This window comes from Neovison vison, chromosome 2 (genome assembly GCF_020171115.1).
Source record: "Neovison vison isolate M4711 chromosome 2, ASM_NN_V1, whole genome shotgun sequence".
NCBI lineage: Eukaryota > Metazoa > Chordata > Mammalia > Carnivora > Mustelidae > Neogale > Neogale vison.
Genome location: NC_058092.1, coordinates 24,660,973 through 24,688,861, shown reverse-complemented (window position 1 = coordinate 24,688,861; position 27,889 = coordinate 24,660,973). Strand labels below are relative to the sequence as shown.

Here is a 27,889-nt window from a genome sequence, read left to right as displayed (position 1 = left end):
GAGATGAAGCCCTGCATCAGGCTCCGCCCTGGGTGCAGAGCCTCCTTAAGAGTCAAGCAAAAAAAAAGGAGAAGAGGCCCCTGTGGGGTCCAGTGCTTAGAGGAGGCAGAAAGCATGTTTTCTCTCCAAATAATGGACCAGACCCCAACCCCAATCCCTGTCCCTCCCCTCTTAAGAAGCAACAAACCACAGCCAAGTTTTAATCATTTAATTAATACCTTTGAATGAAACACACACAGCTTTTTCATGTGTCTCACTCAGGCTTCAGGGGAGAGGGAATGAATTGTTGGTATAGACATATCAAAGACTCAAAAATTTAAAGAAATATATATATACTTCTCTCTCTAACATTTTATGGAAATTAAAAATCAGAGGCTTTTGGTCTCTCCATTTGCACTAGGTCAAGCTCATTTACCCCAGAGGACAAAGAAGGGTTGCCTCTTCTAGATCCTCCCTTCTCCTTTGTACTCTGTCCCACCCAGTGGGGAAACAAGCTCAGAAAATTCTAGCTGAGGATAAGGAGCTCAAGTAACATTGGTGGGGCGTCAGGAAAACACAGAAGCTGGGCTCCCTCCCACCTCCAGCAGCTCCAAGGCTGCTGCCAGGGCTTGCTTTCATGGAGGCTTTGGCCTGGTCTTGGTTCCCAGGGGGTTGGGTCAGGAACTCTGAGCAGAGCAGTGCATACCGACTGCCCTCGTTCCCCAGCTCAGTGGGCAGATGCAACAGATACCCAGCAGCTGCTCTCCCTCACCCAAGGCGAGGGAACAACCTTGGCTGACAGCTACAGGGAGACAACAGCAATGAGGGAGGGCCAGGGGAACCTGGGCTCTAGTACCGCATCCCCTATGCTCCCAGCTCTTGTTCTGGAGGGGTTCGGTCTCTCCAGAGCAGCAGCTAAAAGTGAGGTTCCTTGCCAGGCTCAAGCCCAAGTCACTGTTGAGGAAAGAGGATCAGGACAGAAGGGGTGGCCCCCGGGGAGGCGCCACACTACTATGGAGGGAGGCACCGGGGCCAGAGGGGAAGCCAGCTTACCTAGAGAGGTGGCACAGTCTGGAAATAGGTCGTTAAAGTTCCTAGAGATGAGATCAGTAGCAGAGGCTGACGGCTAGGGGGCAATCACCCAGCCTGCTCCCTAGGAGCACTGAACCCCCTCCCCTTCATTGACTAGGGAAGAGTCTGGAATAGAATGCACCTTTGGCTTCCCAGCCTTGTCATTCAGCGTCCGCTCCCCCCAGTGAAACCACCTGTGTTGAAAGGCAGCTAAAGAGAACAAGTGCTGAGTAAACAGAAAGGTCCCAGAATGTCATCTGTAGGGCCAGGTCTGGGCTCAAACAAGTGTTCCCCCCGGGGCCACATCCCACCACCCACCTCCTCGGGACTTCCTGCCCAGCTGGAAAGGACACAGCTTTGCCACATTGCCTCAGAAGTGTTGTGCCTGCCCACCCCAACCTGACTGCGTGAAACAAGTGGTGGATGCTTGGCATTACCAAATGCCCAAGATATCTCTGGATTCTGTTCTCCCACTCTCTGAAGACAGAGGGGGCCTGTGGACCTCCCTGCTGGCTCTTCTCCCCCACCCCCATTCGGGCCCTGGCAGTCTCCCACTTCCTGTCCCCTGCATGGAGCACCTGGCAGAACTTGAAGGCAAGGAGGGTGGTTGGTGGTAAGTTGAGGCACAGGAGGTCTAACCCCTGCTGCACCTTTTGTGCTTTGGAATTCCACAGCCCTGCTCCTGCCTCCAGCCTGGAGAAGCCTGTGGGGATACGATGACTCGCCCACCTCCAAGAACTAAGAAATGGGCACACTGGCTTGGAGGGAGGAGACAGATTGGTCCCAGCTATGGGTGTGCTACCAGGGACTGATGCTGCTGCCATGTAAACAGGCCCTTGGAATGCGGTTTCATGGGCCCTGGAAGATGGACATGCAGCTGCTTTTCAAAAGTGCTTTGATTCTGGACTACAGTATGTGCATGATTTGGACATGGGTGGAGGGGAAGGAAAGAAACTCAAGTGAGGTGCTCTGCTCCCAACTATGTGGCCTCATGGCCAGCAGGGGGCGCAGCCACCCGCTCCCACCAGCTACCTCCTTCAAGATGAGGCTAAGGCCAAGACAAGCAGCAGCGGCCAGAAGGGAATCCATTCAGGGGGAAAAGGCATGAGCCGGATGACTTGGAGGACGGGATCAACACCAGGCTTGCATAAATATCGAAGGCTGTGAAGGTTAAGGCTGCAGGCATCCTCTCTACTAGGTTAAGTGTCTGCCATTTCCTCTTGTCCTTGGAGCTGCTCAGGTCCCTGAGATTGTATTCCTGGGATGGGTCAGCAGTGCCAGCGAGGTGCCTGGTGGTCAGACCAGCTCTTTCTGTGGGTCTGCGGTGAGAAAAGGAAGAACACTCAGCCAGAGGCCTCCCAGCTCGGTTCTGGATGGCCCATGGCACCTCCTCTCCCCCTCCACTGATCAGGGGTGACAGCCTATCATTCCCAGGCAGCCTGAGACCAAAAAATCTGAAATCCAGTGACAAATCCCTAGTAGTGGGACTTGAGGCACCTCTTTGCCATCACCAGTGATGGGGACCCCCCACACACACACACACACACAGTCCACTGTACCTGAGCCAGGCGGGGCCAGCTTCTGCTCCTGGGGCCCCACCAGCTGCATGACACTTCCATTCTCCGCCAGCTCCCCCTTAGTCCTGTCCTCAGCATGAAGGATCCCATTGGTGGGACGGCCAGGAAGAGACTCAGCCCGAGCAAAGGTAGGGGAGGTGGATGGTGGGACCCCCCCAGAGGGCTTGCGGGCCACAGGTGGGGGAGCTTTAGGTGGCTTCTTTGGGGCTTGGGGTGACCGCTGCTCTGAGATGTTCCGAAGTTCAGCCACCAGGTTCCGCTGGAGGTCAGCCTGGGCCTCGGGGGACACGGGCCGCTCCAGCTGCAGCTTCTTGGTGCCCTTGGAGAAGATGAAGCTGGCCATTGAGGCAGGGGACTGGGGAGATCGTGGCTCCGCCTCAGGTGGTCCATTCGGCTGGGCACTCCCAGGGTCCCCGCTGGCTGCCAGACTGGAGGCCTTGAGTCGGACAGCAGCATGGAGCCCTGAGGAGGGGGCAGGCGCCGGGCTGGCCCGCCCCGACAGGGCCCTTCGTAGCGGCTTCTGGGGGGCAGAAGGCCCGGCTGCCAGGGTTGCCGCTCCCACAGGAGCACCCACAGAGCGCAGCCGCACCATCTGCAGGAGTGAGGGGGTGACCAGGGGCACACCGGCATCCTCCCGGGGAGCTGCACTGCCTTTGCTGCAGCCCGCTGGTTCCTTCCGAGGGACTTTGGCCACAAGCCCTGGGTCAGAACCAGGAGGAGGGGGTACTGGCGGAGCTGGAGGTGGTGGCTCTGGGGAACCGAGGAGCTGGCTCTGGGAAGAGACAGTAACCGAGAAGGACGAAGCAGCCGGGGAACCTAAGGGCTCTGTGAGGGCTGAAGGGCCTGCTGGCTCAGGGCCAGCCACAGGGAAGAAGGCCTCCTCAGGTGGGGGGAAGTCCGCCATGGACAGGTCCTGCTCCTCAGGTGCAGGAGGCGGGGGTGGGGGCCAGCTGGGGTCTTGGAGGGGCTCCTCTGCAATCTCTGGGGCAGACGGGGCCTCGACCACCTCTGGCTTCTTAGTGGGTGGGGGGGGAGGATGGTAGGATGGGGGCGGGGACGGTGGGGGTGACTTGTCTTTGGAGGCAACAGACTCCTGTGGTGGCATCAGGGATGTCTGTGGTGCTGGCAGAGACTCGGGACCCATGTCAGTGGCAGAGACGGGCCCAGGGACCACAGCAGGAGTAACCGGAGCAGGAACTGCTAGGTTAGGACTCTTGGACTTGGAAGGGGGTGGGGAGAAGGGCGCAGGCACCTTGGGGTGAGGAGGTATGGCAAACCTATCCCCCAGGGTGGTCGACACCTGTGTACCAGAACGGTCTGAGGGGGCTGGGTCAGAGGACGAGGAACACAGAGACGTCAGAGAGGAGGAGACAGAGGCCCCAGGAGACCGAAGGGAAGTGACACGCTCTGGTTTAGGGGGTTGGGCCTTGCCAGGAGAAGCAGGGGGCCCTGCGAGACCCTTGGGAGGGAGGGTAGGGGTACCACTTTGGCTCGAGTACCCACTGGAGGGTGAGAGCGTCCGTTCTGGAGAGCACGGGGGACGCCGGGAGCCACCCGGAGACAAGCCGGGCACCCAGACGCCTGCTGAGTTGGAGGGACAGGGGGCTGCCCCCATCACTTCTGACCCACCGGTGGTGGGGGGCCGGGGCAGCTGTGGCTGCTGCTGCTTCCGTTCAGGCTTGGGCGGCAACCCCAAGAGCCCATTGGGGGCTGCCGAGCCCCGCTGATAGAGCGAGTAAGTCCGGCGGGGAGGTGGGGGGGGCCGCTTCAGCTTACGTAGGGACACGCTCCGGCCAGACAACTGCCCACTGCTGCGAACGCTGGCAGTGTCTGAGGCCTCAGCTGTGCTGCCCCCGCTGGGCGAGCCCCGCCCGCTGCCCCCCTGGGGAGGGGGCACCACACCACTGCTAGCCACAGAGCCCTCTGGCAGGCCGTCAGAGCCACCCTTCGAGGACAAGGTGGAGCCATCAGACACGATGGTCTCGGAGGACTGGGAGTGGCTCCAGGTGTCACTGGAGGAGGACGGGTGGCGGCTGCGGGGCCGGGGACTGGAGGCGGAGGAGAAGCGGCCCAGCGAGCGCACAGAGGCCGGGCTGGCGGACAGCAGACTGCAGCGGCTCAGCGTACGCAGGCTGCAGCGGCCCAGGGCCACCACATCCACCGTGGGTGGCAGGACAGCGTGCGGAATCAGTTTTGACAAGTAGGTGGCCTGGGGCGAGATAGACATGGCTGGGCTCAGGGGCTCCGGCGGCCCTGCCCCTCCAGTCAGTCCGGGCACCGCTAGGGACATGGGCCGGGTCACCGGTGGGGGCCGGGGCCCCGTGGACCGCCCAACAAGGGTGTCATCCCGGTAGATGCGGTCAATGTGGCGCTGCAGCATGGCCTCCGTCTCGGCGCCAGCCTCAGCCTGAGCCTCCAGCGCCTGCAGGGACACCCGGGCCCCAGTCCCCGAGGCCGGGCCCGTGGGGCGGCCGTCCACTGTGGGGATGCGCACCGCATCCCGAGGACCAGGAGGCCGAGGGGTACCTGGTGCCTCACGCTCGTGCCGCAGGCCTACGAGGGACAGGGAGGACACGGGAGTCAACAGAGGGTACTGCCAGAGTTCCCACCATCCCCACCGCCGCCATCCTGCTTGGGGGCTCACCGAGTTCCTTCTGCACATGCTGCGGCAGTCCCAGCACCGTGCTCCGCCTCTCGCGGCGCCTCCGCCCCGACTTCCCAGAGGATTTGGAAAATGAGTCATGGGGTCGGAAGGTAGAGCCTAGGGGCCAGTCCGGGGGAGAGAAACCGTTAGCGCAGGTCTCAGGGCACCTTCTGCAGAGCGCCTGCTTTCGTGGAATAAGAAGTAAGAGCTCTGCAAAAACAGATTTCCATAATCAAGTAGGCGTGGGCAAAGCGAGGTTAAACAAAGCTACACACTTCTTCTCTGTATGACTTCTGGAAGGTTTCGAGGCCGAGGATAATTTCCATTTAGCCAACGATTATTATGTGTTAGTCAGCATGCTAAACAGCTGGCATTCACTCCGACAACGGAAGTACTCTGATCCTCGTTTTATAGAACATCAAATGAAGATCGGAGTGGTAGAGAGTTGGCCCAAGGTCACCCAGCTGGGAAAAAGCAACACCGGCTCAAACCCAGGTTTCCTGACTCCTGAGTGTCTTGCTTTGCAGTCTGTGTACATCACGAGTCTCCAAGAAACACAGGATACTGTGTTTCCTGAGTTCACTGACTCACAGAGCCTTGAGGGGTGCTAGAGTAGGAGGCAGAAGGGGAAACCTACAGAGGCTGGGACCCCAGACAGTGCCCAACACCCCTCAGCCCATCTGAGAATCCTGACTGGCAGGCAGACACCTTTGCGCTGGATCATCTCCGAGCGGATGGAGAGCGCATCCTCTGCCGTGGAGCTCTCAGCAGTGTAGGATGTGGTCTGGCTGCAGAAGGAGATGCTATCTTCGTCCGGCCCCATCCGGGAAGACTGTTGGGGGAAGAAGGAGATGAGGCCCTGGCCTCAGACCACCCCAGAAGCCTATGTGGGTCTCCTGCTGTTGCCTTTTCAGGGCTCCCCTTTGGAGCTCTGAACTGATTTTCCCCGGCTTCGCCCAGCACTAAGCAGACACCAGCTGGACTAGCCCTTAGGGGTCATCTAGTCTACCCCCTTCACAATACAAGGAAACTGAGATCCAGAAGCGCTCAAAGCCAGACTTGCCAGAGATGAAGCAGGGAGAGAAGAGCAGAGAGTCAGGACTGAGCTGGGGGCCAGGCTCACCTGGATGCTCTGGGTGTCTCCATGGTCCCAGCTGCCCTTATTCAGTTTCTGTTTTTCTGGAAGACACCAGAGAGGTGTGTTGGGCTAGGCCCCTGACCTTGGGAGTCAAGAGTGGTCGTGGACGGGGAAGGTTACCTTGCTGCTGCAGAGAACGGAGCCCCTCCTGGGCCTGTGTGTGCAGCTCTTCCAGGTGAGGCGGCCGCCCGCTGGGGAAGAAGACATTGTCCTGGTGCTCCTCCACTACAGAGCCCGACCCCTGGCCAGGCCCGCCACTTAGACGTTTGTCACTTTCGGCCTTGGCAGAGCCTAGTGGGATGGAGGAGGAAGAGAAGTGAGGCTTGAGAGCGACTGGGTCCTGGTGATGTACGGGCCCCACCCGCAGTCCCAAGACCACACACAGCCCCCAGAAGTACCCACAGTGCCTACTTCCCCAGTCACCACAACTCACACTTCTGAGCTATACACGCAATACACACAGCCCCCATGTTCATATACAAACTCTTCCCAAGTGTGCTTGTATCTGACCCGGGGCACACAAGCCCACCATACAAGCACAGAATTACCACAGGCTTCAGGATGTACACTAACAAACAGCACCCAAGTATAAACACATCGGAAACCAGTATCAAACACGGGGGGCCCCACATATACACACAACAGCCACAGTCCCCATTCTGCACACATACAAACAGTACCCAAATACACACACAACTGGATCCACACGCCACTCAGGGCCCGACACAAAGCACCCCAATATATGCACAGCCCACAGCAGATACATTTCTGTTGTCTCCAGAGCCCAAGCTCCACTTCATGGAAAACCAACCACCCCTTTAAAACACACCGCTGGCCTAGGTCCAAGACTCTGTGGGACACTAGGAAGGGCTGTGGGCTAACAGCAGTCCTAACCTAACCAGAATTCCCAGGAAGTCCTGGGAGGAGGGACAAAACAAGACATGGCCTCTGTGTCCCCTACTCACCCATGTGGCTGTCCCTTAGTGGAAGGATGGGGAGGGGAAAAGGCGGCCCCAGGGGCCCTGGACCCCCAGACAAGGCAGCCCCAGACTCTCTTGGGAGAACAGCCCCAGGCATTAACCCCCCTTCCCAGAGGCCCCACCCCTGGTGCCCAGGAGCCACGGATCCATTACAAAGGATCCTATTACAGGCCCCGCCCATGGGGAAGCTGGTCATCTAATCCTGGGAATGAGGGGCTGTGTCAGCACTCTGCAGCCCCAGCCCCCCTTTAAATGGAACCCACAACATAAGCAAAAGCACGGGGAGGATCATGTGACCTTGGCAGCACCTTGTAGAGGGGCAAAAACAAAACAACTCCTTTAAAGGGCCACACCCCACGATCAGGGTCTTCAGCTCAAGACACCTGCCTGTTCCTACCTCCTCAGCCCATTTTTCAACAGCTAGCTCCTGCCCAGGGAACCTGTGGGGAACCCTCCAAGGTCAGCACTCCTAGGTCTCCTGACAACCCAACCCACTGAGTCTCGCCTAATTCCTGAATTTTACAAGTTGGGGAAACAGGACTGAAAAGGAAAGGCCTTGCCTAAGGTCATCCAGCAAATTAGGGTCAGTGCCAGGACTACACTCCAGACTCCCAGAGGGGACTCCTGAATCACACTCGAAGTGAGGTCCCTCTGTCCTCCCCGCAGAAGTCCAATAAACTCTGGCCCCCGTGTCTTAATCCAGGCCTAAAAGCCCATTTCCTAGAAGCAGAAAGCAGGAAGATACCCCCCAAAAAAGCTTCTCCCCCGCCCAGCCCTCCGCCTCTGAACAGCATTTTGAAGATCATGCCCCAAATTCCAGCAGCACTACTTTCCTCTCTACTATGCTTCCCACATCCCATCCTCTCACACATCTAACTGACCTGGGGTCACAGGGGGGTGCTCTGCCTCTCAGAACTGAAACATTAGGATGTACCCACTACAGTGGGGGTACCCCTGGAGGAAGCAGTCTCAACCAACGGCTGCAGGCTTCAAGGTCAGAGACACCTGGATCCATCTTCCCAAACCCAAGCAAGCAGGGACCAGACAAAGGCAGTGGAAAAGCCGCTGGACAAAGGCACATTGGAAGGCAGGGCGGTCTGGCCTCATTACTGCTCCCCATCCCCCACCCATTACCCTTCCCCGGCCTTGATCCCCCTTTTTACAGAAAGGTCTAGTAAATGGAGGTGTCAGGGTCCCTCCTCTCCCCATCCCCAGCCACACCCACTCACCCTTCTTCTTAAAGAGCCCGAGGAGCACCGGGAGGTGGCGGCCCAGGAACACCACCATGACTGCGGGCAACACTAGGGCCGTCCCCTGTTCCGACCTCTCCAGAACACCAGGCACCGTCTTCACCATAACCCAGCACCAAACGGTGCGAGTGGCCCGCCCAGCTGCAGAGCCGACTCCAGGCAGAGGAGGGGGAGGGGCTGCTCTCCTGCTCCTCCGCCCACCTGCGCCACGGACCCCGCCCACCCACCGACCCCGCCCCTCAAGCGGAGCACAGAGGCAGGTACCATCCCAGATTCTGACGGGGAAACTGAGACCCAGAGTCTGCGGATGCTTGGCTCTGGTGGAGAGTATAACTAGTAGGGCTGAAGCTACTCAGTCCCTGGGGGCAGGCCGTCCCCAAGCTCTTTTCTAAACAGTCAGGAGCCAAAGCCATGGCAGGGGTCCCAGGTGTCTGATGGATAGTGGAAGAACCACTGGACTACACTTGGCATGATGCCCAACCCCAAGTCCTCTTGGCTGGTGAGGGTCATTCCCTGGGGGAGGAACTCAGAGGTGGAACAGCCTGGCAGAAGCCCAGAACTGCCTGTGATGGCAAGTCCTTCGGCAAAGCCCCCTGGAGGGGTGGGAGCCAGCCCAGGACACAGGGACACGGGGAGGCCAGGGAAACGTCCAGAGCAGAAACACCGGGGCTTGGTGGGAACAACTCCTCGTGTGTATGTTCAGACCCATGCCTTCCCAAGGAATTTCTTCCCACTTTGTTCTTGTGGGAAGCAGCCCAGAGAAGCACTGTGAACTCTCCAAGGTCACACAGCAGAGCCAGGCTTCATGGTATTCCTCTAGTTCCTCCAGCCCAGGATCCTTCCCACTGGCCCCACTCTGTGACTTGGTGACTGTTGGATCACCAGGCAGAAGAGAGAACAGGATTAGCCAAAACCAAACAAAATGAAACAAAAACAACCCGGTCATAGGTAAGGGCAGTAAAAATGAGGGGTAGGAGGAGGTAACTGAAGGGAAGTCAGCTCCAAGTTCAAATTCAGCTCCATCACACACAAGTCATGACTTCATATGGAAACAAAACCAATGAACTCCTTATAAGACTGTTGCACCCATTCATTCAATCATCAAGTATTTATTAAGCTAATATGGAGGCTATAGAGAATGGAGAACTTTATCTTGTTCACCGGAACACCTACATCAGGGCCTGTCATTCCGTGAGTTCAATAAACATTTGACAAATACATCAGTGAGGTAGACCAACAGCACAATTTTAGTTCAGTTAAGACTGAGGAGCTATGATAGCGAAGGGGGTGCCTCTAGGGGGCATGAAGGAAGTTTAAGGAAAGGCCATTGGAACCAAGGCCTGCAGAAGGCGAAGGACCCGACCAGGGCAAGTGCTGGACACAGAACCTTCTGGAGAGAGACAGCAGCAAGTGGAAAGGACTCGAGGCAGCAGTGGGGTGGGGGGAGGTGTCTCAGAACAGAAAACAGGGGCCAGAGGGGCGGAAATACAGTGAGCAAGGAGAGAATGGAAGGAGCCAGGTCAGGTGGGGCCCCGGAGGTCAGCATGGAAGGTTACTCTGGGTAATGACAGTGCTGAGATCCCTTTGGGCAACTCCAGAAAAGAGGATCTGAGGGTGTGGAAGAGACAGTCTGTAAAGCGCTGTCCCCAGACTCACCTCAGGACACCACGCTCTCACAGCACCTTTCTCCCTGAGTGGCGAAGAATTCACAGTGGCTCCCCCGGCCACAAACGAGACCTCTCTGCTGCCCCTTCCCCATTTGCTGCCCCACCACTCAGAGACCACTCAAGCAGAGGCTGAGCCCTTGCTCTCTGGAGAACAAACTTCTGAGCAGCTGGATGGTCTGTAAGGCCACAAATCATTGAAATCCAAACAACAATCCTAAGAAGTAAGCACTTTTATCGCCATTTGACAGATGAGGAAATGGAGGCCAGAAAGGGCAAGCTGGGAAGGGCAAGGTGGCATTTGCCCTGAGGATAACTTGAACCCAAAAACTATGTTGTCTTCTGGTCCAGCTACAAACCTGATCTCTCCTCTGAAGGGGGACCCTATCATCCCCACAAATTCGAGATTTCTTGGCCACATCCTCCCCTAGATCCTCTCTTAGGCCAGACTCATCTGCCCCTTATTAGTCCTGCTCAGACACAAAGAGCAGTAGCCCCACACTTGCAGGGTGATTAATGCCAGGGGCTGGGGAAAGGCAAACAGTCTCTGCCCTCAGAGATCTTCCAACAGCCATTCAAGGCAGGTTCTCAAACATACTCTCCCATAACTGATCCTGGACTGGTGCGGCTCGGAGAACTTGGTGACTTCCCAAGCTCTGGCTGGCTCCTAAACTGATGCCTTTAACCACGCAGGGCACAGTCATCCTCAGTTTCCCCCTAACCAGGGGAACTCAGGGCTGAGCTCCACTCAGGGCAAACGGGAACAGCAGCTCAAGGTCCCAGTTCCCCAGCTGGCAGTCAGGGCCACAGCTGCAAATTCCCAGAGGATCCAAGGTTCTCACACTTGATAACATCTGGTTGCTCCAGCAACACCCCCCCACCCCCACACACACACACAGCTTGGCCAGACAGACCTTGAGGTCTCTCAGAGCCACGCAAGGCTCAGGTCTGAACACCTGCAACTTGCTCAGGGAGGGGCTCAGCAACCTCAATCTCAGGTGGCAGGCGGGCTCCTCACAAAGAAATGGGCTGGGAGAGTGGAAGGACCTCGCCCAAGGCCACACTTAGAGTCCTTGTTCCAGGACCTTCTACCCTGGCACAGTCCAGAGGTACAGCCTAGGGCTGAGGCTCACCACCAGCCTCCGCCTCCCCTCCTCCCCCACCTGCCTGAGGAAGGAAGCTTCCGGGATCAGAGAAGACACCTTGCTCTTGGCCACGCCCCTCACATGAAGGGCACACCAGGAAGCACACCAGCCAAGTTTGGGAACTCGGATCTAGTCCACCAGCAGAGGTTCTGGGCACAGGGGCCTCCAAAATGTCCCACTGGCCCTGCCACCCACCCACAGGTGCATGCTCTCGGGACCACATCCACAAAGCATACCCAGGGCACCTGAACCCAGGTCCTCCTCACACACGAGCGGACTGCAGACTCACATAGGGCCCAGCCAGGTGGCTGTGTGTACACAAAAGCAGGTGCATGTACCCACCACTCTGGGGCTTTCCTGAGCCCCAGGGACAGGGAGAAAAGGCGGAGGGAGCCCCCAACCCCCAAGGCCAAGTGCATATTTGTGCGCATGCGTACACACTGTTTTGGCAACATCCTCCACGGGGTGAGGCCTCAACCTGCCCCATTCCAGAGCAAGGGGCGGGGGTGGTGGCTCGCCCACAGCCAGGCTGGCCTGACTCAGGGGAGAGGAATGAGGGGGGAGGGCACAGCAGCCCAGGTGGCCTTGCTCAGGAGCTGGAACCCTCTGGGCCCAGGGCCCAGGGCCCGGGCCTGGGCCTGGGCCTGACCCCGCTCTCCCACCACCACAGTAGATGGCAGGCCAGCCTGGGAGCCAGGATTCAGAGTGTTCAGAGATACTAAGTCTCAAACTCTCTGTTCTAGTGAACAAACTAGGGCCTTCCAATAGGAGTGGACCCAGAACACATGGAGACTTTATTCACTCAGAGACAAGACAAAGGGACATGAACATCACAAAAACCTTCAAGTGAAGGTTTCTTTCTCTTTAGTCTCCCAGAACATCCAACAAGAAACCTGAAAGCCATGTATGACTTCCCTTTTTAATGAGAACAAGGAGGCTCCAGGGAAAGTGACTTGCTCAAGGTCACCAAAACAGGAAGTGGCTGCGCCCACAGTCGAACTTGGGTCTCACTCCAATGCTTTTATGGTCTTAAGTCTGAGGAAGTTACGGGATCAGGAGGGCTGCAACCCGAGTTCCTGCCCAAAGAGGGGGACCTCTACACCCCACCTCTACAGAAGGGAAATCCCCCTCCTTCTTCCCTCAGTGGGAAGCCCCGCCCTACAGCAGAGCTGCAGAGCTGACAGGCCGGTTCTAAGGTAAATATGGGGGGGCAGGGAGTGGCCCTGACAAGGAGAGGAGGATCCCACGCCTCGGGCGCCTGGGGGAACCAGCAGCAGTGTGGGGAGGAATTAGCTACAATAATATTAATAAATGTCATAACGAGTTTCCGGGTCAGTATCTGCTCCTGAAAATGACATAATCTCTTTCGGCCAGGGTTTCCAAGAGCCCTTTCCTTTGTTCTTTCAAGGCATGATTATCCCTATTTTACAGATGGCTTGAGAGGCAGCCACAATGAAGTCAAAGAGAGAAAAGGCCTGGGAGTCAGGAGGTCTGGATTAGAGAGGCCTTGCACGAATGAATCAGCCTCTTTGGGCCTCAGCGGCAGGACTCACACCCACCTCACCGGGTGCCTGGGAAAGCCAAAGGCACACAACCAAGGGCAAACACAAAGTGTGGTGCTCAGAGGGAGGCTCTGCTTCCCCAGGGTGGAGGGATGGGTGAAGGTTGCGCTCAGGTCCCTCTGCCTTTCCACTCACGACACGATAACAAACTCACATTTATCCAGGGCCAACTAATTGAGACACACATGGTATCACGAAATCCCCCTCGCCATCCAGAGGCACTCAGGGTGAGTGACTAACCTAGGGTCACACAGCCAGTGACTGACAGAGTCAAGGTGTGTAGGCCCAGCTCCAAAGGCTGCCCATGCCTCCAGAGGCCTCCGCTGCACCTGCTTCCGGAGCTCTCTTCAAATCCCAAGTGGCATTAAGGACCATTATTAAGATAAGCTCTGATAAGGGACACTTAACAAGAGCTCCCTATCAGCTTGTCAGTGACCCAGGTGTAACCCTTCTGTTCCAGAAGGAAAGGAACTGCAGGACCAGACCAGAGACTCCATAGCCCTGGGAGTCAGATTTGAGATCTCCCTGCCCCTCAGCTGCAGCACGATGCAGAGCCAGGCCTTGCCCGTTCCCGAGCCTCAGTGTCTTCATCTGTGAGATGGGAGGGTTGAAGAGCTGATCTCTAAAGGTCCCTCAGCATACAGGGCTCTGTCCCTAGGAGGGTAGTGGTCCCCCACTTTAGGTCAGGGCCTGGGGCAGCAAGGAAGTTCACCTTATCTCAGATCCCTCAGACCAGAGAGGGCTGGGCCAGCCCCTTGCCTGGAAGCCCACAATCAAATCCAGACATATAGTTGGTCACAAGTCTCCTCTAGGAAAGTGGAGGAGAAAGGGAGATGCTGGGGTGGGGGGATGGAGGGGTAAGAGAAGCAGGATTTTTTCCCAGCTTTGGGACCTTCCAAAGGCCCCTGGCACTCCAGACACAGAGGCAGAGGGGAGGGAAGAAAAGAATTCCAGGTGGTCTGACTCCACCAGTGACTCAGTCCATTCCCTCAATCGCCTCATCTGCAAAGGGGACCAAAGAGGTAAGGGCTGGGGGGCGGGGGGGAAGGGGGCATGTGTATAAACCTCACAGAACAATGTCGGGAAAAAGAGGGTGGTATGCTGGGGGACGTTCCCTGGGCCCCCAATTCACATCTTCCACCAATGCCCCCTTGTTCCAGGACCTTCTACCCTGGCACAGTCCAGAGGTACAGCCTAGGGCTGAGGCTCACCACCAGCCTCCGCCTCCCCTCCCCTGCCCAGGACCTGGGGGCCTGGGGAGGGGAGGGTGGGGTTAGATTCCTGATATCCAAGGCCAAACAATCCCTGCAGGTTACAGGATCTTTCCTGCAGTGAGAAGGCCTCTCCCTGTCCCCCCTTACCCTTCCCTTTCATCCAAGGGCACTGATCCAATGGACCAAGCGGTCCTTAAATCTCAGTTCTCTCTCATTTCCCACCTGCTCCCTCTCCAAGCCCTTGGGGAGCCTCAACGCCTCGTCCTCAACCCCTGCCCCTCTCTCACAGCACTTCCTTCACTTGTGCTCCCTAAGGAGTCTAAAGCCCCGGACCTCAGGCTTTCTCTGCCCAGAGGATCTGCAGGCCCCTCAATCCTAAGAAACCCATCTATTGCTAAACTGATTAAGGGCACAGGTTTCAGAATCTGACAGGCTTGGTTTGAATCTCGGTTCAGCCACCTCCTTGCTGAGTGGCCTTGGGCAAGTGACTTCACTTCTCTAAGCTCCAGGTTCCTCACCTGTAAAATGGGGACCATAATGGCTTCTAGCTTGGAAGACTGTTGGGGGACAAATGGATTAACCAATGTAAAGGGTTCAGCTTAGGCCCTTATTTTTAGCTCTGAGTTATTATTCCTGTCACCGTCCCCGAACCAAGCAGCCAAGCACAGAGCCTTTACAGCCCTCTCTGGGCCTTATTCCTGATTAATCCCAGGTCCTATCACTTTTGCCACCTCCTCTGCAGTGTCTCTCCAGCTGCCACTCCTCTCCACTCCCACAGCCCCCACCCTGTCCCCAGCCCTCACCCCACCACCTCTCCCCTGGATTACTGCAACAGCCTCCAGACTGCTCTCTGGAGCTTCCACTCTCACCACTCCACCCCCAACCTGTCCTGCCTGCACCTGCCCCCGCTCTGGCGCCATCTTCCCAACACACCACTTTCGTAGGCTCCTCCCTTGCTCAAACACCTTCACTGGCTCCCGATGGCCTATAGACTCCAGCCCTCTCTGCTGGCCTTGCATTCTCTCCCTCATCTTCTCACAGATGAATCAAATGGATAAGTACTCAAACCCCAGTCCCATACCTGGGCATGCGACAGCAGAGGCCCAGGCTGGGGAAGCCTTAGGAATCCTTGGCACAAGTAAGACCAAAGGGATGGAACTTTGCACTCACAATGGAACTCCTTCTCTTCCCAAGAAAAGGAAGGCGCCTCAACTACATTTCTCTCCAGCCCCCACTCTCAAGTTCAACTCTATGCCTTTCCTCATGACCAATATCAATTCCCCAGAGCTTAAGGGCACTCCTGGTCATCTCATTTAATCGATAATTCAGCACTCATTCCAACCCTGTAGTTACTTCACAGACCAAATTAAGACCATTTCCCCAGTCTTCTAGAACCCCAACCCAAAAGCCTTTTGATATTCCTCAGCCCCCACACTTACTTCTATGTTGCCTTGACATTGCTTTCTGGTTTTTTAGGACCACCTTAAAGCCTGGTTAGTCCCTGAGTTCAGCAGGAACTAAAAACACAAGGGCTAGAGGGAAAGACTAAACACAGGCCTCTTCATCTCTCTCTCTCCCACCACAAATGGTCACAAGTCCGGACCCACAGTTGGTTCTCAGGAAACCATCAGATTAGTGGTGACCACAGGAGAGCAGGCGGAACCCCAGCCCCACCCCTCGGTGCCAAATCCAAGAAAGGACAGGTGTACACATCCAGGATTTCAGGAGTGCCAGGACAGGGAGACTACTGGAAGGTCCTGGAGTCTCTCATCAATTCACCTTCTGAGGAACCCTCAGAGAGCCTACCAGAACTTAATTAACCCTTTCCTGCTGTTACTTTATGATGATTATTCTTCAAACCACTACTGGCAAATGACCTTGCACAAGCCCACCTTCTCCAGACCTCAGTCTCTTTATCTACAACATGGCTAGACAGAACTGTAAGGATCCCAGAAGTCACCTAAGCTACTCCCCCACCTAAATCCATTGGCAGGCCCCTCTGTGGAAGCCAAGAGGTCCAGAGAAGTGAAAAAGCAATTTGCTCAAGGTCTCCAGAGCCCATACCGGAGCCACACAGAAAACCTAGACCCCCTAATTCCCAGCCCAGGTTCTTCCTGTCACCCCCTGTGTGGAGGCATGAGATCATCGGGCTCATTTCATAACCTCTAGGAATGTGGGCCACCCTAGGAAGACACGGGTGGATTCCCTCACCACAGCAGAAAACAACCCCACCCCACTTTCTCCAGAATTCTTTCACTCCCAAAGACTAGAATGAACAACCGCCTCTGTTGGGAACCCCTTATCTTCCTCACGGGAAGGGGCAGATCTATCCCCATGCCCCCACCCCATCCTTGGATTCACAAGGTAAGGGAACTAGCCACCCTCCACAGCCCCTCCTCCAGCAACCCTTGGGGCTCTGGGGGATACCCTGAACCGTCGCACCTGCTGGGGAAAACCAGGAATCCTATTTCCCAGCGTTAAGGTTGGAGGCATTTTCTCTATTCTCCCCCTCCACCCACCCCCAACTCGGAGGTAGGAATGTGACCCGCGGAGGGATTCCGCAGCACGCCGGGAAGGGCTGCGTTCCAGCTCGGTGGCTGCACTGAAAGGGGGGACATGCGGCAGCGACCACGGGGGCCGCGGGTGGGGGGAAGGGGGACGAGAGGCAGCGGCAACGCAGGTGGGGGCGGGGAGGGAGCGCAGAGAACCAGTCCGACTCCCGATCACGCCAGATGGAGGCGGCCCGAAGTCTCTAGCCCCTGTTTTCTTGCTTCTCCCCTGCACCTTTGTCTCCCCTCCCTCCTGCAAACTTTCAGCCTGTTGGGGGCTAACAAGTGTTGAGTGTGTGTATGTATACAAGCGCCTTAGGGTCTGCCTTTGAGCCTGAATGTGGGAGTCTCGTTGGCTGTGCAGTTCTGAACCCATGTGTACATGTGTGTGCCTAAGCCGCTGGGCAACTGTACCTACATGACTGGTGTGTGTGTGCGATTGTGTGAATCTGCGCGAGGGGTTGTGCTCGCTTTGGCAGCACATATACTAAAATCTGCGCGAGGGGTAGAATTCGCGTGGTAGTATGAACCGTATACCTAGGGATATGTACCTGTGTCTCAGGTTCTGTGCGTCCTACAGCGATGCGGTGGGTGTGAATGTGTATGTGATTCTGCCTGCATGTCCGTGCATTTGAGTGGGTGTTGTGTGTGGCTGTGAAAATTGTGAACATGTACGCGTGCCCGCCCGGGGGTATTCGTATGTACGTGTGCTTTTTTGCGCATGTGAGGGGTGGGGTCTGTGCGGGGGATTCCCGGGCCCCCACACTCACACCCACCAAGCCCCGGGAGGGGGCAGCAGCGGTGGCGGCGGCTCCGGCAGGGAGACCCTCCTCCCCGCCTGCCCCGCCCCCACCCCCGGCCCCTACCTGCCGGCCGCTTCGCCGACCGCCCGAACCGCCAGAAGCTGCGGGCCCGGGGGCCGCTGGGGGCCTTCCTCTTGTGGTGTGAGTTGCCCATGGCGGGCGCGGGAGCCGGCGCGGAAACCCTAGCGCAGCCCAACCAGCCCGGCCGCCGGGCCCGCAGCCCCGGGAGGGAGGCAGAGAGACGCGCGGGCGGCCACCGCAAGCGCCCCCAGCCCCAGCTCAGCCACGCCTCCGGGCTCTGCGGCCAATGGCCGGGCCGGGGGCGGGGACGGCGGAGGGGCGGGGCCTGGCGCGCATCCCGTAGGCTCCGCCCCTCCCAGGACCCGGGAGACCAGCTGAGCCGCTCCACCCAGAGCGCTCGGAAAAGGCCGGTGTGTCCAGGTGGGGCAGGCGGGTGGCCCGCTCTCCCGGCCCAGGGGCCGCCTCTCTTGAGGACTGCAGGGGAGCCCGGAGAAGTCGGAGCAGGGCCCCCGACAGGCGGGATCCTGAGCCCCGCTACTGCTAGAGCCCACGAGCCCCCACCCCGTGAGTGTCACGCGTCTGTGTGTATCTCCTGTCTGTGCCTGTTGTGTACAAATGTATCGATCTGACTGTACTTCTGTGGTAATCGTGTTCAAAATAACAGCGCCCTTTTATATAGCGCTATGTGCCAGGTGTTGGGATGACTACTTTCATGCCACAAAACAATCCTGTAAGGTAGGTACTTTTATCATCCCCATTTTACAGATGGGGAAATTGAGGTTCCATGAAGTCAGCCAGCTCGCCCAAAGTCAAAAAGCAGTAAGCTCAGAACTAGGACTCAGACCCAGACTGACTCCAATACCCCCTGCCCATGCTACTACCCTTCCAGTTTATCTCTGCCTATGCCGGTAACTGGGCCTTGGTAATTGTGTGCTTGAATGTGGCTGTGTAGTTGTGTACCTGTGTATATGTATCTGTGACCCTGAATGCTTGGAGCTCTCTGTGTGATCATCTGTGTGTGTGAGTGTGTGCCTATATACACAGGGAGTCTGTTTTCAAATGTCTGGCTGTGTGCTTTTGCCTATCTGCCTGTGTAATTGTGACTGGCTCTGTCACACTGTGTCTGCGAGTGTTAAGTAATGGAGTATATAGGTAACATATGTGAAGCCACCCACATCTGTGTGCCCCTCACTCATCTCCCCCCGTATAAATCTTTCATTTTTCAAACCTAGGCCAGGCTTCACCTCTTCCAGAAACCTTCCAGGCTGCCAGGCTGTCCTCACCTGTGTGTCCTCACAAGTGCCCTTGTGCCCAGAGCCCAGCAGCCTGGGAAGTGACTCTCCTTTACCATTGCTCTGCCCTATCTCCAAGGAGGGGCAGGGTGGTGTAGCTGGGCTGGGAGTCTAGAGCCCTCAGTTCTAAACCCCACTGCTCATCCTTTCTGCCACCTGGGCCAGCCCCTCCCCTACACTGTGCTGCCTCTTGTGCCCAGTAGCTCCAGGGCACCCTGTCCCTACCTGCAACATGGGGGAGTCAAAGCTGGCCCCCACCCTCCCTAAGGCCCCTTGCCTTGCTAAGTTTGAGGTTAACAACAATGCAGTCCCTGAGGGAATATATTTTATTCATCCGTCCGGGTCCAGAAACACTTGTCAAACATAAACCATGTACCAAACGGTGTGTACCAGGCACCCGCTCTGCACCGAGTTGAGGGTCCTAGTATCAAAGCTGGAAGAGACCTCGGAGTATCTTCTAGTCCAATTCCCTTAGTTTACAGAGGGGGCCCACAAAGGGGAAAGGTAGTGTGGAGAAGCAGAAAGCACACTCGAGGATAACATCCAGATCTCTTGGCATGAGTTGGCAGGTATGCAAAGAGCTTCAAGGGATGTCTGCAGGGTAGCTGGTGCCTCGGCCTTTGCAAGAGGCCTTGCAACAACTGCCCTGCCCCCAGTTCAACCTCATCTCCCACCACACCCCTGCTTCTTGCCACCACCCCAACTCCCACTATACACCTCCAGGCCTTCCCACATGCTTCCTCCTCCTCCACCGTTGCCTGGAAGATTCCGCCTCAATACCCTGCTCGACCCTGCTCTGTTCCTCCAGGAAGTCTTCCTTGCACCCCTCCTCCCGCAGCTCAGCCCTCTGTGCTCCACTGGCACTAGTGCCGCCCTCTGATAGAACCGATCACACCCCAGGGCCCCCCCAGCACCCTGTGTAACACCATCCCAACACTTGTCTCAAGACAGCAGTACCTTTTGGTCTCTCCCTTTCCAACCAGAAAACCAGTTCAAAACAGTGATCGCCTCCCTCTGCTTAGTAAGCCCAAGCCTAGCACAGCGTTGGGCACACAGCAGGCACGCTGTGGTGTTGAATAGAGAAGCTGGTGGAAGCAGAGACAGTGGGGCTCGCCCGCTGGCAGAGGTGGTGGTGATGTTGGTTAAGTTCTGGGAGAAGTGAAGAGGCTCGGACAGGAGAGTCCCAGTCTCTCTCACGTTCTTTCACTACAGAGGCTATGCGGACTTCAGGATCCTAGAGGAAGAGTACTGCCCCCAGCCAAGAGCGTAAGAGAGCCCGGGGTAGGACCGTGGGAAGAAGGGAGCTTGTATGGAAGACTAGAACTCCTGGAAACCACAACATTGGACTTGAGTGCCACGTGACTTTCTTGGATGGTGGTGAAGACCTGGCCCAGCCAGAAGCTTGGAGGAGAGGGCTGTCGTAAGCAGACAGGAGGCCCGACCTGCAGCAGCCTCCTGGGAATTATGCACTTTGCCAGAAGATTTGGGGCTTAAACCCTTTGCAAGCTGAGCTGTCTCTGTCCCCCTCCATTACAATCACAGGGCTGGGCACCCTGTGAGTAGAGCTGACAACCTTTGATGAACCAGCCCCCGAGGGCAGGAGACACAAAACCAGAGAGACAGTGGAGTGTAACAGTAGGAGAGTGGGACAATGATTTCACGCTCCTGCCCCAGGAAGCTGCAGCCACCTACTTCTCCCCCAAGTCGGCCAAGGGGCTGGAGGTGGCCATGGGGTCTGCTGGATCTGCAGACATGCAGACAGAAGGTGAAGGTGTGGATACCTGCTCTCCCCACCCCAGCACCTTCACCATGGCCCAAACAATATACAATGCCTCCTCTCATTAGTTTTCATAGGCATGTGACAGCCCAGGAGCAGCTGAGACAGCTTTGAGGGTTGAGGACAGGGGGATTTCCGGGGGACAGCTGGGTAAGGGGAGGCACTCCCTCTGCCCTCTTCTGACAAGAGCGGAGATTTTTCTGGCCTCAGGGTTTAGCCAAACCAGTTCACCAAACCTTGCTGGCAGCCCTGCTTTGGGGGCAGGAGAGGGACAGAATTGGGGGCGAGGGAGGGGGCGGGGGGAGGGCTCATCCTAGCCTGAAGGGGATTTCCAGAAAGCTGGGCTGTGTGCCATGGGTGGGGATTTGAGGCCTCCACGAGGAGGGAGGGAGCAGCAGTTGGAATGAGCCCCTGAAGGTGTTGGAGGTGAGGGAGGGGATGGAGGCCTTCTTGGCCTCAGTTCCTGCTCATCTCCTCCTAGTAGAGGCACCTCTCTGGTATGGGATTTTCCATTTGAAGTCTGAACAAAGGAGTAGGGAAGCTGAGGTCAGCCTGGCAGGTGAGGGCTCCTACTCCACCTCTGATGCTGGCTGGCTATAATGACCTTGAACAAGACACTTTGTCCTCTGGGCCTCAGCTGCCCATCCATCCGTATGTGCCATAAAGGCAGCCTGTGGCATCTCAGGCCATCGACTCTGAGCATCTAGGATCAGCAGATGCCCATGCTCTGGAGGCCATGTCGGATCGCCCACCTATTACCCAAAGCTACTCTGTGCCAGGCCCCGTGCTGGGCAGGGTTGGAGGAAAGGACCATCAACCCAGCTCCTGCCCTCAGGCTGTTCAGAACAGTGAGTTATGGCTATTCCTGTACCCACAGAACCCAGCCAGCCAGGTGGCCCCAGCCCCTTGCAGGAGCCTTGCCTGACTCCAGCACTGCAAATCCCTCAACTCCAGCTTCCCTGCACCCTTCCATTTTAGTTCATGTGTCACCTCCTCTGGGAAGCCATCCCTGATGTCACCCCTGGGATCACTATGCTCCCTCCTTTGTCACACTTCTTGACCCTTAATTATCTGTTCGGTGTCTGGCTCCTCCCCCAGATTGTGACTGGGACCTTGGCTCTCATTCATCCCCAGGACAATGTCTGGCACATAGTAGGTACTTATTACCTAATATTAAATACTTACTAGTATGTTGAAATACATTAGTGAGGCTCTCTCTCCCCGACCCCTTCACAGGGGCCTGGAGGAGCTGAACACAGATTCCTCTGTGGAAGTCACACTCCCACTGGATGTATCCCACAGCAGAGGTAGCCCTACCCCAATCACACTGGTCCAGGCCCCAGGCTAAGGACACTGAGATGCCCTACCCAAGAAGGTGGCCAGAAAAACAGACCGCCCAATTTCAAATCCCTTAAGCATCCTGCTCTAGCGTGGAAGAGTACTTTCGCTGGGGGCTCTCCAGAGATGATGACGCTGGAGCCGGGCCTTGAAAGATGAATAAGGGTTCAGTGGATAGAAAAGTGAAGGGGAGCACACCCTAAGTAAGGGAAATGGTGCGTGCGATGGCATGGAATGTGGAAGTACATGGAGTGTTTACTGAAAAGCAAACAGAGGGGCGCCTGTTAAACATCTGACTCTTGATCTCAGCTCATGGCACAAACTCAGGGTCCTGAGATGGAGCCCTTCATGGGCTTTGTGCGGGGCATGGAGTTTGTGCTGCTGAGGAGTCTCTCTCTCTCCCTCTGCCCCTCCAATCCCCTAAAGGAAGGAAGAAAGGAAGGAAGGGAGGGAGAGAGAGAGAGAAAGGAAGGAAAGGAGGGAAGGAAGGAGGGAGGGATGAAGAGGAAGAAGAAAGGCAAGCAGACACTATCCTGACCTTAGGCAGGCCAAGTGTTGATTACCCAAAGTGCCTTAGAGTCCTCACTTTCTTTTAAAAGAACTAAAGAGGGGCGCCTAGGTGGCTCAGTCAGTTAAGTGTCTGCCTGCCTTTGGCTCGGGTCATGATCTCAGGGTCCTGGAATGAAGCCCTGCATCGGGCTCCCTGCTGAGTGGGGAGTCTGCTTCTCCCTCTGCCCCTCACCCCGCTAGTTCTCTCTCTCTATCTCAAATAAATAAATACAATCTTTTAAGAACTTAAATAAAATTTAAAAATAAAAGAGCTTGGTGCCTGGGTGGCTCAATCATTAAGCTTGGCTGCTTTCAGCTGAGGTCATGATCCCAGGGTCCTGGGATCGAGCCCCACGCAGGGCTCTCTGCTCAGCGGGAGCCTGATTCCTCTCCCTGCAGCTCCCCCACAAACTGGGGGACAGTTTGTGCTCTGTCAAATAAATAAAATCTTTTAAAAAAATAAAATAAAATGAAAGAGCTACAAAGGCCCCTCCCTCAGCAGAGGGAGCTGGCATTCACACAGATTCTCTCTGCCCATCCCTACCATAACATCCAGGCCCCTGGGGCCCAGTGTCTTGTCCCTGACCCCTGACCGGCCAAAAGGCAGACTCTCCTTTCCTGAGCACAGCTCCCACCCTTATGGCCCCACTCCATTCTCAATCCAGAATTCCAGAACCAGAAAGGCTCTCAGAGGCCATGAAACCCCATCTTTGTCAAGACAGGGTACCTGTGGCCCACCATGGGGCAGAGCTCAAACTCAGGAGTCTCTCCACAACCCCACACCAAGGACAGTGCCTCCTGAGTGAGTGGCCAGAGTCGTTCAGGTCAAACCTGCTGGACCTCAATTCTTTCAGTCCTGAAGCCACCAACACTCTGACACCCCTCCCCCCCAGCCACTGCCCACTGCCCACTGCCCAAGAGGAACCTTCGGGAGAGCTACACACTCCCACAGTGGTTACTGGTCCCCGCTCTCCAGTCAGAAACATACCTAGCCTCATACTGTTTGGTTTCAAAAGCATGGCCTTGGGAGGCAGACTGAGACCCTCTGTCACAGCCACGCCGTGAACATCATCGCCATGCAGGTGGGGACCTTGCCTGTCCTGTCCCGGGGATTCACCTTGCCCTGAACGGTGCCTGACATGACATAATAAAGAACACGCTTTTTCAAACAAATGAAGCCAAGAGACCCTGATCAACTGACTTTCAACCTGTTTTCTCACCTAGAAATGGTAGTAACTGCCCACCTCCCAGGCTGTAGTGAGGACAAAGGAAAACATTCGTGAAAATGCCCAGCCAGGGTCTGACACATGGCAGCCTTCATGTTACTTCTTCAAATTAGCCAGCACCCAGGGCACCCGGTGGCTCAGTTGGTTGAGCGCCTGACTCTTGATTTGGCTTGGGTCATGATCTTGGGGTTGTGGGTTCAAGCGCCGCCTCCGGCTCCCTCCTCAGGGCAGTGCCTGCTTGGATTCTCCCTCTCCTCTCCCTCTTCCCTTCCACGTTCACGCTCTCTCTCTCTCTCTAATAAATAAATAAATCAAATTACCCAGCACCCTGCCCTCCTTCTACACTCTGCTCACCACCTGCAGGCAGCCTCCCCTAGTTATCTACTGGGCTCCAGTCCTGGCGTCTGTCCCAGAAACACTTCCTCCCCACATACTTGTCTGGAGTCCAGGTGATATTTCTGGAAAATATGGATTCTTATTTGTTTGCCTTTTCTTATGCCTGAGTCTTCTGTTGGACAGGGGTAAGAGCCCACCTTCCATGGCTACTGCCCCTCAATCATCACCATCACGGCCATGGGTACCTGAGGTATAGCCAAGAGTGGATTTCCAAACACAGAGCAGCTAATGTCCAAGTCCTCAGCACCACAGCCGCAGAAACCTGCTCCCATCTAGACCATTCTCCACAGTCCACAAAGCCCTTGCATCTCAGTTATCTCATTTGACCTCTGAAACACCCCCTGTAAAGCCAGGATTTATTTTACAGATCAGAAAACTGAGGCTTAGAGGGGCTCCCAATCTGCCAGCGTCACAGGACGTGGGAGGGGCGGCAGAGTTGTCCCATCAGCCTCTGAGCCCATTCCCTCCAGACCAGGTCCACAGAGCTCAGAGGAAGGTGACAATAAGAGCGAGCCCTTCATTTCCGTGATGATTTCACATTCCTCTAACTTCCACATCCGCTCTTGTGAAAATCTTACGGAGACAGAAATCTTGGGAGTCACGAACCCACCAAGGCAATGCCTAGCCAGAGGGTCTCATTCCCTGAGACGTATGGAATCAGTGCGCCCAAAGAGAGGCTGCTGCCCAACCTCACGGGACTTGCTGGTGACTGAGCCAGGATGTGAACCCTTATTTGCCTGACTCTCCTACCCCTCCCACTCTGTCAGCTGCCCTCACTTCTCTCTGGGCCTTCTGCCATCTGCACAATGGGTTGGATGAGAAGATCTTTCAACCTTTCCTGCTGATCTGGGTTCCACCTGCACGTCCTCTTCATGAAAACGGGACCGGTTTTGGAGGAAGATGGTTTGAGTTCGAATCCCAGTTTGGGCAAAAGAAGCACTCACTGTCCCTGAACCTCAATTTTTTCATCTGCAAATGGGCTTGAGTGAGCTAATGGATGCAGGGCTCCCACTCCCGGCACATTCAGAATACTCAGTAACTGTCAGATCTCCTCTCGTTTCTTTTTAAGTCTGTGTAGGGCGGTCCTGGGAGACAAGGGCTCAAAATTCTACTCCAAGCTCAGCTTTCCCAATTTACTGTAGAGAAGTCGGATTAGGGGAGCCACGACCTGCGTCTGAGAGACTGGAATGGAGGAGCTTCGCAGCAAAGGCGCCTGACCTCTCAGGAACTTTCTGTGTATTCCTCCTTCCCATCTTCCCCAGTCTCCATTCTGAACATTTTCCCCAGAAAGAGTTAAGCCTTCTTTGGGTTTCCCCTTCCTGACCAGCAGTGCCAATGGAGATTAGAAAGATCGGATTTATTTCTCTTAATAAACAGAAAAGAAGTTGGGCCAGGCAGGTGACAAGGAAACAATTGGAATAATAGGAGGCTGGAGCAAAAGGGAGCAGGACTTCCTCTAGTCAGACCTGGGACCACCCCCAGACTGGGAGAAACAACAGCCAGGGGCAGGGAGGTGGTTCCTAGGCACGTGGGCTCAAATCGGGCCACCTGCTGCCCAGAAAGCCCAGTGCTACCAGATACCTAACACGATGCAGGGCGAGGCCTACCCACTGACCCAATGACCCCAGCCCAGGCTGCTGGAGCAGGGACATACAGCTTTTCCAGCCCCTGCCTCCAGGCTGGTCTCCATGGGGGAAATGGGGGAAAGGGTCCACTGCCCTGGGGTACACCACTGGCCTTCTACCTCCAATCCTGCCTATCTAACCAGAATCCATCCTGCTGCAATTCTGACCCATGCCCTCTTGAGAGGGGGAGGACTTCTGACTGAATCTCAGTGGGACAGCCTTAGGAGAGATTCTGCATGGAGCTGCATGCAGAGCCCTGAGAAACACCCTTTATCCAAACTCTCCCTTAGGGCTTGGCCCAGTCATCCCTGCCCCAGCACCCTGACTTTTTACGAGCCTGGGCCAAAGGCCCTCATCCAAAAGGAAGACCGGCCGGATGCAATCACACAAGAGGCTTTTCACTCTCTTCCTGACCCCTCAACAGTTCCTTCTGATTCTCCTGCAGAGGAGGTGGTTAAAGGACACTGGGAGGGTAAACATGGAATGGGATGGGCCCGCACATACCGCCATTTCCTCACCTCAGGCACTGCAGCCCAAGCCAGAGGAAAGGTAGACTTCAGCAGGACGAGGCCCAAGGGAGCTCCACCCTCTTGCAGACTCACGCCCTACCCCCCAAACGGGAGTTAGAAACAGAGGGGGAAAAGAGAAAAGAACCAAGCAAGTGCCCAAAAGGAAAGTGACCCCAACAGGGATGCACCAAATCAGCCACCCCTTCCCTACCCCTCAGGCTGCCCACCCATCAAGCCAGAGAGAGCCCAGAGGCAAGGAACTGGCTGTTGTATTTTAAGTACCCATCTCACCACAGCTCAGGTACAGGCTCTCCATTAATCTGAGCCTCAGTTTCCTCCATCTATAAGCACGCTTCCAACACTGGCCTGTTTCTACCAGGTCTGGGGAAGGAGTGATTGGGGGCGGGGGGCGCATGGTGGTTCTCATGGGTGAGCTCACCACCCCAGGAGATGGATGTTTGAGTTTGGCCCCCGGGAGTGGTGAGGAGTGGTGAGGCGGGCCAGGTGAGAAAAGCTAACAGCAACACCTTAAGAACCTAAAGCAAGCTGTGCCCCACGCTGGGTCCTTTGTGGGACTGAAACACTTTGAGAGCGCAGCTGACCTTCTGAACCTGGAGGAATCCCCACCAGAGACGCAAGGACACTTGCCTCTCCTATGGGCCCCAGGCCAGAGCCAAGTCTCTGACCCCCTGACTCAGCAGAGGGCAGAACCTGGGTGAGCCTGGGGGAGGGGGGATTGCCTCACCGTCCCAAGAGCCAGACTGCCAGTACTTCCTGCTCAAGCCCGGAGATTCCTGCCCCAGCCAGGGGTCCCTTCCCCCTAGAATGGGGTCGGGCTGAGTCTGGGAAATGCGGGGAGGCGGCACAGATGGGACTGCTCGAGCTGAGCCCCGGGCTCTCCGCTTCCCCGGCCCCGGCGCCGAGGGATTCACCCCTCCAGCACGCCCAGGACCCCCGGCGGATCCACCCCGGCCGCACCCTCGGCGCTGCCGACGCGCAGCCCAGGTGCCCCGCCGCCTTACCTCGGCCTTTACCCTTGGCCCTCCTGGCCTTGTCGTCCGCCTTCTTGACCCGGGGGGCGGCCGATTCGGCGCCCTCCGCCCCCGCCGCCTTCTTCTTGCGCCGCTTGCCCCGCAGCCAGCTGAAGGCGCGGCGGAGGCCGGACGCGCCGGAGCGGGACTTCTTCCTGCGCGGGGGGCCGCCCGGGCCCCCCGGCTCTTCGGCCGCAGGTGCGGCGGGGGGCGCGCGGGCCGCCATGGCGCGGCGGGCGGACCTCGGCGGGGGTCAGGCCCCCTGCAGCCGGGCACCCATGCGCTGCGCGGGCGCGCGGGCAGGCGGCCGCCGCGGGGAGACGCGCCGGCGAAAAGTTTGGGCGGCGGAAGCGCAGCCCGCGGGGAGCGGCCGGGCGGCGGGAGCGGCGCGGGAGGGGCGGGTCGGGCGGCGGGCGGGGCGCGGAGGCCTGCCTGCAGCCGGGGAGGGAGCGGCCGCGGGGCGGGGGCGGCGCCGCCTGCCGCCCTCCCCGCCGCCTCCAGCCTGCGGTCCGACTCTGGGAGCTCCGGGAGGTCCGGGGGGCCGAGGGA

At 56.9% G+C, this 27,889-nt stretch overlaps 1 protein-coding gene across 2 annotated transcripts; it reads right to left on the bottom strand.

Moving 5' to 3' along the window:
* Nucleotides 1-193: 193 nt before the first annotated feature.
* KIAA1522 (KIAA1522 ortholog) lies at nucleotides 194-27,674 on the bottom strand. 2 transcript variants are annotated; one of them, XM_044237708.1, is made up of 7 exons: nucleotides 27,332-27,674; nucleotides 6,530-6,700; nucleotides 6,395-6,450; nucleotides 5,980-6,103; nucleotides 5,272-5,388; nucleotides 2,610-5,180; nucleotides 194-2,369 (listed from the first exon to the last, which is right to left on the bottom strand). In XM_044237708.1, the coding sequence occupies exons 1-7, from the start codon at nucleotides 27,564-27,566 to the stop codon at nucleotides 2,347-2,349; spliced, it is 3,297 nt and encodes a 1,098-aa protein (XP_044093643.1). In that variant the 5' UTR covers nucleotides 27,567-27,674; the 3' UTR covers nucleotides 194-2,346. The 2 variants fall into 2 exon arrangements, with proteins under 2 accessions (XP_044093643.1, XP_044093644.1); XM_044237709.1 differs by lacking the exon at nucleotides 27,332-27,674 and adding an exon at nucleotides 8,619-8,751.
* Between the last annotated feature and the right edge of the window lie 215 nt (nucleotides 27,675-27,889).